Below are 13,415 nucleotides of genomic sequence, written 5' to 3' on the forward strand. Positions count from 1 at the left end.
TTGCTAAATAACCATTTGCTTACCAAAATATTTATTATAGTGGATGGTAGTTTCCATCAAATAGTTCTTTATGTTTTCAGACTTTTCTGACAATAAACATACGGTTTGCTGAAATATAGGTTTTCTTTGAAACACCTCTTGTGGCAATATGCCAAATAGCCATGATTTAAATAGCAGTTACTAACAAACTACCCTTTATCAGGCAGATATCATCTATTTGACTTGCGTTTTTGGTATCATACCATCCACTAAAGCCACTGACTAAGCTAAATGTTGGGATTGTGCTTAAATTTGATCATCTTTAATGGACTTCCAGTCAAGAGTAAAAGAACTTTCACAGTTACCACTTGGAATCAAAATCATTGCTAAAAACACAGGCATTCAATTATACTTTTTTCACAACAATTCCAGAAAAGTTCCACACAGATCTACATGCAACAGTCAATAACGAGGCATACATAACTTGTGGATAGCTAAAACCTGCAAGCTAGAAAAATTTTAATTTTCCGTTGTGTACCGCAGAAGATTTTCCCTGACACGATACCTTATCAGCTCCCGACAATGTAGAACACGATCCTGTGCCCCCCAAGGTAACAGCAAAGTAGAGATAGATCGTACACAGTAAAACCAGCAGGACCAGCATTGTCAGGAGAAATCGGTGGCGCTCAAAGAGAATAGACCATTCTAAGTCATCGCGACCCTTTAGCTGTTTCTTGACAGAGAATGAAGGAGATGATGTATTTTGGGATCTCCTATGTGGAGATAAAGAACAATCAAGAACCATTATGTTCCTAGTCTGCTCTTTTAACAAGGGAAAAAAATCCTGCATCAGTATTAAGCAGCCATGTCACCAAGTACTACATTGAGCCAAACTTAAAAAGAGGTTGCATAATGCCTGACAGAAAAGAATGCTGCTTACTTTTATTGATGCAACAGCAACAGATGAGAATTTTGTCATGGAAAATATAAATTGTTGGCAAAATGACCAAAAATTGTGGATTGACATATATGAAAGACATTTTTTTTCTTTTTAGTCTTTGAGAAACCCCATTTGGCCAAGAACAAAAAAGAGAAAGAATGCTGTGATCAACATTCTCATGCTCAGTAGCAATGAAAAATTACTAGGACAAAATAAATTTAGTTGTGGTAGTCAACGAGCTGAGCTTTTTCTTTATAAGTCAACATGATGAGGAACAGAATTTGAACTCATTGGAGATAACAACTCATCTACTAGAATCCCTACCACATTTCATCTTAGCATTTCTATCCAAAAATTTGTTAATCTGTCTTCCACAATGCGTGGTGATCTCAACATATAATAGCATCATTCAAATATGTGACAATGGCAACATAGAACAAGTTTATTACATGATTTGAATCTACATAACTAGTCCAGCAATCTGATGCTCAAGAAAGTTGACAAGTTCGGGTAATGGAAAAAAGAATTGTCTGCATTTCATGATGGTTTCTGACTTAAAATAATATAATCAACAAGCTCCATCTCATCAGATTAAGGTGATTAAATGGCTCCTAAGGCTGCATCTTTGGTTAGTGTTAGCCAAAGTAAAGTGTATGGGACTACAATGGAGAAACATGAATCATTGTCCACTACCACCATCCAAGTTTCTTATATCTTCCCCATGTTCCAACCATTCAACACATTGATGCCAGACTAAATTGCTGGAAGAAACAGAACCATAGCAGAAAAATCTCCAAATAGTACTAGAAGGGCGTGTTTGAGCTGAATTAACTGAGGATAAGGGTGTTGAAAGATAGATGAAGAGGATAGAGAAACAAGGAAGAAAAGCATATGCTTGTATATTTCTCTATATCAGAACAGTGTCATAGCCCTCTCTTTTATAGATGAGGGTGGCTGTGTACAAGTAAGGTACAGCTAAGATACAGCTACTATACAGCTACAAGACAAGACAAGTCACACTCCTATATAGCTATAGGACAAGACAAATCATACAGCTAACATCCTCCCTCAAACTCAAGATGGTAACGAAGATGCTAACTTGAGTTTGTGAACCAAATCCCGATGACGCCCTGGTGGATGAGCCTTCGTAAAAATATCAGCGAGCTGATCTGCAGAAGCAACATGTATCAACTGAAGAGTGCCTTGCTTGATATGATGCCGAATGAAGTGGCAATCTATCTCAATATGCTTTGTTCGCTCATGAAACACATCATTATGAGCAATTTGCATCGCACTTATATTATCACAATTGAGAGAGGAACCACTAGTCAGAGGAATACCCATATCATGGAGGAGCCATCGAAGCCAGATGAATTCAGAAGTAGTATCTGCCAATGCACGATACTCAGCCTCTGTACTGGAGCGAGATACAACCGTTTGTTTCTTACTTTTCCAAGAAATGAGAGAAGAACCAAGCAAGAAACAATAGCCGGTGGTAGAACGACGATCTGTAGGGTCTCCAGCCCAATCAGCATCAGAATAGGCTTGAAGATCCAAGGTAGAGTGGGCTGAGAATAAAAGACCGTGGAACAATGTACCCTTAACATACCGGAGAATACGTAAGACTGCTGCATAGTGTGTAGAACGCGGTGCATGCATAAACTGACTGACCAATGTGACTGCATAAGAGATATCTGGGCGTGTAACAGTCAGATAGATAAGACTACCAACCAACTGTCGATACAAAGTCGCATCTGTTAATGGTTCGCCATCAGTGGGAAGAAGCTTAACATTCATTTCCAGAGGACTTTCCACAGTCTTGCTATCTGTCAACCCAGCACGAGAGATCAGCTCAGAAGCATACTTAGCCTGGGAAAGGTAGTAGCCATCTGAGCTGGATGTCACCTCGAGACCAAGAAAGTAGCTAAGGGATCCTAAATCCTTCATCTCAAACTGTCGTCCAAGAAATTTTTGAAGTGCATGAATCCCTGAGATGTCATCTCCGGTAATAACCATATCATCCACATATAACAAGAGAAGAACAGTACCGGCCGCAGATCGGCGAAGAAACAGTGCAGAATCATATGCACTAGGAGTGAAACCTTGCTGAGTAAGGACTGAACTAAACTTGGAGAACCAAGCGCGAGGAGACTGCTTGAGACCATAAAGTGCCTTTCGGAGGCGACAAACCTTTCCAGGAGGATGAGCAAGACCTGGAGGAGGCTGTAGATAAACTTCCTCAGCTAAATCACCATTGAGGAAGGCGTTTTTAACATCCATCTGATGCATCCTCCACCGCTTGACAGCTGCAACTGCAAGTAAAGAACGAAAAGTGGTAAGACGTGCTACCGGGGCAAAAGTCTCTTCATAGTCAATACCATACTCTTGAGTGAATCCTCGAGCCACCAAACGAGCCTTGTAGCGTTCTACTGAACCATCAGCATGCGTCTTGATCTTGTATACCCACTTGCATCCCACTGTAGTCTTTCCAGGAGGTAGGTCAGTCAGATCCCATGTATGAGTGGCATGGAGTGCTTGAAGTTCATCGGACATAGCCTTCTGCCAAAGAGGATTAGAGCTGGCCTCGCGATAGTTACGAGGCTCATAGAGGGTAGCAAGAGTAAAAAAGCAATGATAGTCATTTAGATGAGATGGAGTGGATCGTACCCGACCAGAGCGACGGAGGGTAGTACTAGGGAGGGGTTCGGACTCGGATGATCCAGTTGTGCTGATGGGATCAGTGGACGATCCAGCTTCGGTGGAGTCGGGCATGAAACGGTCTCTTGATGAGCTCTCATCACCTGCAACAGAAGAGGAATCTGGAAAGAAATCAATAGGAGGATTGTTGAAGACTGGAGAATATTGAGGAGAACCTGTGAAAAGAGGAGATATGCTGGTAAACATTTTGTGTTCCCAAAAGTGGACATGTCGAGATATACGAAGTCGTTTGGCTATGGGGTCATAACAACGATAACCTTTATGTTCGATGCCATAACCAAGGAAACAGCAAAGACGTGATCGTGGTCCAAGTTTAGTATGTTCATGTGAAGGAAGTAGAACGAAGCAAGCACAACCAAATACTTTTAGGAAAGAGTAATCAGGAATTTTTTTATAAAGAACTTCATATGGTGATTTGTTTGAGATGATAGGAGAGGGTACCCGATTGATGGTATAGGCTGCTGTAAGAGCAGCCTCTCCCCAAAAAGATTCAGGTAATGCCGCAGAAAGAAGAAAGGACCTGACAATATCTAAGATATGCCGATGTTTTCGTTCGGCACGACCATTTTGCTGAGAAGTATAAGGGCAAGAACGATGAGATAATGTTCCATCTTGTTTAAGTGCTTCCATAAATGAGGTAGAGGTATATTCCATGGCATTGTCGCTACGAAGAATTTTTATGGGCCGACCAAACTGAGTTTTAACCATCTGCTGAAAATCACGAAAAGTATCAAGCAATTCAGAACGATCACGTAAAAGATAGAGCCATGTATACCGTGAGTAGTCATCAATAAATATCACAAAATATTTTGATCCTCCCTTAGTGGTAACAGGAGCAGGTCCCCAAACATCAGAGTGTATCAAGTCAAAAGCTGCAGTAGAAAAAGAAATACTTTTATTAAAAGGTAAGGCATTTTGTTTTCCTAATTGACAAGAGACGCAATCAAAAGATTCAAAATTAACTTTTCCTAAATGACCATTTGAAGCCAAAAACTGAACACGAGACGGAGAAGCATGTCCTAACCGAGAATGCCAGAGACTAGAGGATACAGCAGCGATTGATGGGATAAGACTAGAGTTAGGAACATGTAGTGATATGAGCTCAAACAAACGGCCAACTTTACGCCCGGTCCCAACGAGCTGACCCGTCTTCTGATCCTGCACATCACAACCTCTATCAGTAAAAGTTACTTTAAGGCCATGTTCCACAAGTTGACCAACAGACAGTAAGTTGAAAGATAATTTCGGAACAAGATATGTATTAGGTAAAGACAGAATAGGAGTAGAGACAGAACCTACGTGGCTTACATCCATATGAGAGCCGTTAGCAGTGTAAATAACAGGAACAGAGTTTAGGTTTGTGCTCAAGGAAATTAGGGATGAATCAGAGGTCATGTGATTGCAGCAGGCGGAGTCAATAAACCAGGAGGAGGGTTTACCTGAGATGGTAGAGAGGGCAGTGCGAGATAGAACCTGATGAACTATTGCCTCAATATCAGCTGTAGTAAGGGATGAAGTGGGTATAGAAGAAGAGGATGCAGAACCAGACGAATCAGTAGAAGCAACGGCCGCAAAACGGTGTGATGAGATCGTCTGGGCTTTCTGAGCTGTCTTCGTCTCCTCAGCTTGTTTCTTCCTGCACTCTGAGATCTTATGGCCTATTTTGCCACAATAGAAACACTGTTTCTGAAATTTACTAGTTTTTCCTTTGTCTGACTTTGAAGAGATAGCTGCAGCAACTGGAACAGAAGCAGAGGAGAAAAGGGGGGTAGGTAAAATACCAGCTGATGTGGCCATAACCATATCAGTAGAGATGCCTCGACGAGTAGTCTGACGAGTTTCCTCTGAAATGAGTTCAGTGAGGGCGACCTCCACAGTCGGTCGAGGAGATCGATGAAGTAGGGAAGCCCTGGTAGTCTCAAATTCGTCGCGAATGCCCATCATAAGCTGAATAAATTGCCGACGATCTCTATATTCTTGAAATTTCTTAGCAGAGTCCTCATCTGTAAAATTAGGATCAGCCTGGGAAAGTTGATCCCAGAGACTGCTGATCTGTGAATGGAAATCAAGAATGGATTGACCAGATGCTTGACGCAACTGGTGAATCCTAGACTCCAGCTGGAACTGAAGAGCCAAGTCACTTGAACAATTGTAACGATTTGCCAGAAATTCCCATGCAAGCTTGGCATTTCGAAATTTTGGGAGAAGAGTTTGAATAGAAGGCGCAGATGTATTAATAAACCAAGATAATATCTTACAGTGTGTACTCTCCCACTCCTCTCGTCGTTCTTCAAAATCAGCATCAGACTCTGTAAGACCCTGTGTAGGAGCCTTCCTGTCTCCGGTGACAAATCTCCATAATCTGCGCCCAATAAGAAAAACAGACATCTGTTGGGACCAAATGCTATAATTGGTCCCATTCAGAATGACCTCAATAGGGCGTGTAACATCAGTTGACAAGGCCATGAATGAAATCTACTCTTTTTTTTTTTTTTCTTTTTTTCTTTTTTTTTTTTTTTTTTTTTTTTTGTCACGTCTCTGTAGCTTTAGCTAGCTGCCCAGATGACAGGTGACCAAACCCTTACGCCGCTTTCAACTTTCAACCTTGTCACACTTCTGCCCAGAATGAAACCCTTCTGACACCAGACTTCAAAGAGAGCACTTCAGAGAGAGCTCCTCTGCTTTTGTGCCACAGAGATGAAGGAAACCAAGGCGGAGAGGAGGTTGAAGAGAAACCCAAAGCGGAGAATAGGGTATTTTACCTGACAGCGGAGAAGGGAAAGAAAGCCGGAAGGGCGGAGGCGGCCGGAAGGGCGGAGGCCCAAAGAAGAAGCCGGTATCACGGTCGGTCAAGGCCGGCCTCCAGTTCCCGGTCGGCCGGATCGGTCGTTACCTCAAGAAAGGCCGCTACTCCCAGCGCGTCGGCACCGGCGCGCCCGTCTACCTCGCCGCCGTCCTCGAGTACCTCGCCACCGTCCTCGAGTACCTCGCCGCCGAGGTTCTGGAGTTGGCCGGGAACGCGGCGCGGGACAACAAAAGAACCCAAAGCCGGAGAAGAGGGGACAGGCGGAGAAGAAATCCACGGCAGGTTGGATGTGGGTCACAGCGGCGGAGAAACAGAGGACAATCCTCTTCTCCGGTCAGAGGACAATCCTCTTCTCCGGTCTCCTACACCACCGCCGGAGACCGAGACAAGCTTCTTGGAAGAGATCGAGAGAGAGCCGCTGCCGAAAGGACCTCTCGTTGCCGCCGGCCGCTAGCTCGAAGAGAAGTGAGATGGGAGAAGGAGACTCTCGGGACAATGGAAGAACCTCAGCTAACCTCCGGCCATTAGCTCGAAAAGAAGAATGATGGGAGAAGAAGACTGGAGAAGAGGGGAGAGGGAAAGAGGCTCTCGTAGAGCTAGAGAAGGTGAGGCTCTGATACCATGTTGAAAGATAGATGAAGAGGATAGAGAAACAAGGAAGAAAAGCATATGCTTGTATATTTCTCTATATCAGAACAGTGTCATAGCCCTCTCTTTTATAGATGAGGGTGGCTGTGTACAAGTAAGGTACAGCTAAGATACAGCTACTATACAGCTACAAGACAAGACAAGTCACACTCCTATATAGCTATAGGACAAGACAAATCATACAGCTAACAAAGGGTTCCTATGCGATGGGCAAAAAAATCTCAGACCATACGCACCTTTTCATGAACGCATATTTAATAAATGATTATGCCATGATAGATCTCCAACAGAACGTAGAAAATCTCGAGTGTACAAACTAAAACAACGTAGGAGACCATGATTAATGAAGACTATGTACCATATAAATCTATTATTTACTTCATGTGCATGCGTGCTCTTTTTAGTAGAAAACATTTTTTTTCCAAAAGAAAAAAAGAAGAATAAGTATGCAGCACCACTTTTTTTTTTCAATTTTGATGATTTATTTCGTCAAATTTCTTCCCTCCAGGAATCAAGAAGTCAGGCTCACAAAATAAACATGCAACGCCATTTAAAAAATCAGATCCCTGAAACGTCATAAACTTAAACAAGATCAACAGATCCAACAGAAAACGGGGGAAAATCTAAATAATTCAATCCAAATGATCTGTTTCAAATCAGGAACAAACCCTGAGAGCAGGTTCTGGTCTCAGATCCAGACCGAGATGAGGACAGATAGGAGAACGCAGAAATTATTAAGAATACTAGTACAAGCATAAGAATGGGGGAAGATCTACGTACCTACTTGAGGGTTCTTGGCCTTAAGTCCTTGAGGATCTCAAGCAGAAGGTAGGAAGCTCGAGGAGGGATCGAACTCTGCTTCTGGGAAGAGAAATCACGCGTTTTACCGCGGTCCCTCGCGCGCCGTCCGGATCCGAGTCCCGACAGCGAGGATTGCGCTGTCCAGCACAAGCAGGAGTCGCGGGGGACCGTGGACGTGACTCAACGCGGACCTAATTCAGATCTATAACCCGGTGGGCTGTACCAGGCCCAGAGATTTGGTAATTGGGCCATAGGTTAGGTTCAGTTAAGCCCACAGGGCCTGCACTCCACCAATAACAGACCACGCGGATGACCTTATTTTGATGCTATATATCAATCGGTGATGACCTAACTGCGATCGGTTCTGTATGGATGATATACTAATTGTCGTGCAAAGATTTTTGGTCAACTCAAATTTGAAAATCAACTAATGGCATATTTTTTGGATTTTTTCTTGCATAGATACCTTCTAAATATCGGATTTTGAATAAATGTCCTTTCAAAATTGATATTTGCATATATACCCTCGTAAAACCCTGTTATTGTACATATACCCCTAATATAATGGTTATTCTAACAGTGTTAAGAAAATCAAATTTATATTAATTAAAAATAAAATAAAATTTTAAAATTACACTATTATCCTTGTCTTCTTTCTTCTATCGAGATCGTGATCTATTTGCATATCTACCTATTAAGAGTATTTTAATTATTTTAATTTGAAACCGTTAATTTTTTAACGTCATTAAATAGTTTGGGTACATATGCAAAAATAAAAATAAAAAAAAGATAGAATAGCAAAACAAGTGTTTTAGGAGGGTATACATGTAAATATTAATTTTGGAAGGATATTCATGCAAAATCCAATATTTAGGAGGGTATTCATACAAAAAAACATTTTTTTTTTGCCATCAGAAATATAGCCATGGTAGGTTTATCAACATCAGGAGCCTAAGGATGGTAGGATTGAGCTATTAATTCGTAACTTCAGACTACAATATTAAAGATTCTCAAATGTTCACAAGTAACATATTTAGCATTTCATTGAAATCTAAGACCGTTGACCATATAATACCAAAACAATTCTTAATATATTCCATAAAAATATATTTAGTAGTTCTATAAATTATTAATCCTACAGAGATATATTAATTATTAGTATAGAATGAATATTTTTATTTATGCTTATAATATATTATCTTTAATACTAATAATTATTTCAATTGAAAAAATAAGGCAAATAGAATAAATATATTAAATAATTTTATTATATAAATATATATCCCAATAATATATGTCTATTATTGAGCACTAATATGACAGTAATATGATGGATAATATATTATAATATAATATATATCATAAATACAATATATATAATATAAAAATAATATAATATCGTATATATAATATTGTTATAATGTATTAACAGTATATTGATATACCAATTTTTTTTGTTGGATCGATGGGTGTTTTTGCCCTCAAATTTTAGCCCAAATCACTGCCTCGGGAGTGATCTTGAATTGCCGACCTTAAGGACAAGTATTCTATCACTAGATTTGGTAGTAATTTAAGATCGTTGCTGTATAGGATCACGATGGTGCAGCCAAATACAATGATCTCGTTACTTCTATCCACATCACCTTGAATTTGGGATAATCGCTCTATACCAAATGCCCCTGTATGTTGGTGGAGGCAAATGCGACTAACCTATCCCCTTGTTTCTTAAATCCGAGTCAACCCCCACCCTCCAATCTCCTATCACGACCAATCAGATTAAGTCGGGCCTAGTGGGCTTAGGCCTACCCAATCTAACTTGGTCAGGCCATGTGGATCAGGCGTAGTCTTCAAGAAACCAATCTATATTCACATGTTGGTGGATATAGACAAAACAATAGTAATTATGAGGCTCTCAGTTGTTAGAGTTGACCGCATGGATTATCACTGCATCATGCTCGATAATGAAATGGATTTTGCAGAAGGAATGGATGAATGCATTGGTCACGTATAGGCTGTAATTTCACCAACAGAAAATATGCGTATAGTGACAGAAATCCGTCACTATACCATGTTTTCAGTTACTAATACGAAATTTATGACCGAAGTTTCTGTCACTGAATTGGTCACAAAAACACGCGTCACTAAATTCTCAGTGATTGCGGTGATTTCCGTCACTAAACTCCATGACAAAACCGCCGTCACTAAGTCGTTACAAATTTAAGAATTAAATATTTAAGAAATTATGTATTTTTTGTCACTAACCAGTCACTGAGTTAGTGAGTTTACCGGTCACCAAGAAGGTTGAAAGTCACTGAGTTAGTGACGAAAGTAAGCAGTCTCTGAGTTTGGACTTAAGGGTTCAACCTAAACCCACTTGCCCAACTCACTCATTGGATAAAATATTGTTGAGATTATATAAACTCAGGTGCTTAGGTTCGATATCTTAAGGATTGGATTAGAATTGACTTTCAACCCAACTTGAACTCGATCCAACCTAACCCATTGACTCAAATCTACCTAATACATGGGTAAGTAATCTACTTTTATATTTCTTATAGACTGTTTAACTATATCTTTCACTATCTTAAATTATAGGTAAGTATGCAATTGCAATTTATAAATGCTCGAGATCTCGATTAAACATACATTAATCCAACACAAAAATGTCCTAAACTTTTCTCCTATTTTGAAATTTTCATTCATCCGAAGTTATTCAGTTAACATGGTACATCCCAACTCAACTAGACAACTTCAACCCATTTTGGCCGGCCGAAACATGAGTCTAGATTGAGATGGGGTTAGGCTAGGTTTGGTTAGAGAAATCTCGTCCTTGGATTGGGTTAAGTTGAGATGAGGTTGAGATGAGGTTGAAGAATTTAAAAGTTGGGTTGGTTCAGGGTTGCTTTCAACTAAACCAAAGCTACCCAAATGGTAGGTAGCCCTCATCATATCCCATCCCCACATATATGAGATGCGAAGGTGATGAGTTGAGACTCATGCAAAAGTTGCATGTACTCTCTTCTCATGTTTTTATCCCCATGGCATCGACCCTAGCCTAGTCTCAGGCTTCAACAAATTAGATGGAGGCTAGGTCATGCTGGACTTGACATGACCCAATTGGGCTACATGATGGTGCATGCAACTTTTGCATGAGTTGAGACTCATGCAAAAGTTTTCAACTCATGCAAAAGTTGCATGTACTCTCATCTCGTCTCATCCCCATGGCATCGGCCCTTGCCTGACCTCAAGCTTTAACAAATTGGATGGAGGCTAAGGCTCCATTTGGAAGAGCTTTTGGAGGGGCAAAAAGCACTTTCTACCCCTCCAAAAGTACTTTTGGATGAAAAAGGATGTTTGATAGAAGCTATTTTAGCTTTTACAGAAAGCCAAAAACAACTTTTCGGAAGAAACTCTATTTGGAGTTTTTCGAAAATGTTGTTTTCAGCTTTGTCGGAAAGTTATTTTTTTGATCAAAATACCCCTATTTAAAAGATTCATTTTTCTCCCAAAACCCTCCATTCTACCACCTCTTTCTCTCTCATCCTTCCCTCTCTCTCCCCCTCTCTATCTCCTTCTTCTTCTCAATGCCGCTGCCCCTGTTTCTTTTTTTTCTTTGTTTTGGGAGGCAGCCCATGGCTGCCCACGGTGGCAGCCACCACGTCGGCCACCACCCATGGCCAGCGACCCCTCCGCAGGTCGCGCCAGCCCGTGGAGCGGCCGGGCTCGATCGTGGGGTGGCGGGGCCTCCGCCAGATGCGAGACCGCGGCGTCCCAACTGTGGGACCAGGGAGCTGTGGGGCGAGCCGCTTCAGCTCCCTTCCACCGAGTCCGGCCGCGGCGTCCCAGCCGCCGCGAAGCCCCTATGGCAGTGGAGCTGTGGGGCGGCGATGTCGGCCTACAGTGGTGGCAGGCGAGCCGCCTCGGCTCCCTCTGCTGGGCCCCCTCCTGCGGCCTGGCCCCCTTCCAGCACCACCGGCTGTGCAGGAGGAGAAGAAAGAAGAAGGGGGGGAGAGGAAGGAAGGAGAAGAAGAGAAGAAAAAAGAAAAGGAAAAAAAGAAGAAAAGGAAGAAAAAAAAGAAAAAAAGAAAAAAAAGAACAAATAAATAAATGTATAAATAAATATGTAAATAAATGAATGAATAAAATAAATAAGATAATAAAAAATATATTTCAATGAATAAAATAATAAATAAATGCATGAATAAATATATATATATATATATACGAATGAACGTATAAATAGATAAATAAATAAAAAGAAAAATAATGAGTGAGTGGCAAATAATCTGATCTTTATGATAGAGAATTTGTCATCATTGTAAATAGTTAAGTAAATAGATAATCTGTTAAAGAGATAAATGGTCATTAGAAGAGTGAAAAATTAATTTACATAAAATTATAATATTTTATACATTTATTGTTATATTATACTATAAATATAATATTATATTACATTATATCATAATACATTAATACGTTATGTTAAATAATTTAATATTATATTATATTATCAAAAATAATTTATACTAATAATTATAATATTTTATACCTTTATTATTGTATTATACTATAAATATAATATTATAGTATATTATATCATAATACATTAATATGTTATATTAAATAATTTAATATTATGTTATATTATGAAAAATTAATTTACTCTATTAATTATATTACTATCATGCTATGCCATACAATGTCATATTATTATATTATAATAATATTATTTTACATTATAGTAATATTATACTATATCGTATATTGTGTATTAATATATGTTATATTTTATTATGCTCTGTTGTATAATACTATACAATGTCCTTTATGGTAATTTTATCATACAAAAGTACTTTCTCATTTTGTTTACCAAACACATGTTAAAACACCACAACACTTTAGAAATGTAGTTACCAAATAAAAAACAGCTTTTTATAAAAGCTCTATTTCAAACAGCTCTACTTCCAACAACTCATAACCAACAGCTCTTCCAAACAGGATTTAAGTTATGCTGGACTTGACATGACCCAATTGGGCTACATGATGGTGCATGCAACTTTTGCATGAGTAACTCTTGCAAAAGTTTTCACCTCAGGCAAAAGGTGCATGTACTCTCATCTCATGTCTCATCCCCGTGGCATCGACCCTAGCCTGACCTCAGGCTTCAACAAATTGGATGGAGGCTAAGTCTACATGATGGTGCATGCAACTTTTGTATGAGTTGAGACTCATGCAAAAGTTGCATGTACTCTCATCTCATGTTTCCTCCCCATGGCATCGACCCTTGCTGACCTCAGGCTTCAACAAATTGGATGGAGGCTAAGTCATGCTGGACTTGACATGACCCAATTGGGCTACATTATGGTGCAGTCAAATTCACCTGCCGTGCCGCAAGAAAATATCTTGCGAACATGTCCGGTCCGATACAACTCAACCATCAACAAGATGGTGAAGCCCAGGGCCCGGACTCCCCACACGAGCCCGACCATAGGCTGGATCGATCGCTACTTATAGGGGCACGGC

At 40.2% G+C, this 13,415-nt stretch overlaps 1 protein-coding gene across 3 annotated transcripts; it reads right to left on the reverse strand.

Annotated features, from left to right (window-relative positions):
* Window positions 1-362: 362 nt before the first annotated feature.
* Window positions 363-8,053, reverse strand: LOC103707415 (uncharacterized). 3 transcript variants are annotated; one of them, XM_088716634.2, is made up of 2 exons: window positions 7,872-8,053; window positions 363-796 (listed from the first exon to the last, which is right to left on the reverse strand). In XM_088716634.2, exon 2 carries the CDS (start codon window positions 782-784, stop codon window positions 488-490), a length of 297 nt encoding a protein of 98 aa, XP_088572760.2. In that variant the 5' UTR covers window positions 785-796; window positions 7,872-8,053; the 3' UTR covers window positions 363-487. The 3 variants fall into 3 exon arrangements, with proteins under 3 accessions (XP_088572760.2, XP_088572757.2, XP_089785204.1); XM_088716631.2 differs by having other exon boundaries at window positions 363-823; window positions 7,872-8,050; XM_089929078.1 differs by lacking the exon at window positions 7,872-8,053 and adding an exon at window positions 7,328-7,769 and having other exon boundaries at window positions 363-823.
* Between the last annotated feature and the right edge of the window lie 5,362 nt (window positions 8,054-13,415).

This window comes from Phoenix dactylifera, chromosome 2 (genome assembly GCF_051530095.1).
Source record: "Phoenix dactylifera cultivar Ajwa chromosome 2, Ajwa_hap1_PhDact_Kaust_v1.1, whole genome shotgun sequence".
Taxonomy (NCBI): Eukaryota; Viridiplantae; Streptophyta; class Magnoliopsida; order Arecales; family Arecaceae; genus Phoenix; species Phoenix dactylifera.

What these genes read in the sequence shown, in the direction of transcription:
- LOC103707415 (XM_088716634.2), bottom strand. Translation starts at nt 784, where the DNA reads ATGGTTCTTGATTGTTCTTTATCTCCACATAGGAGATCCCAAAATACA.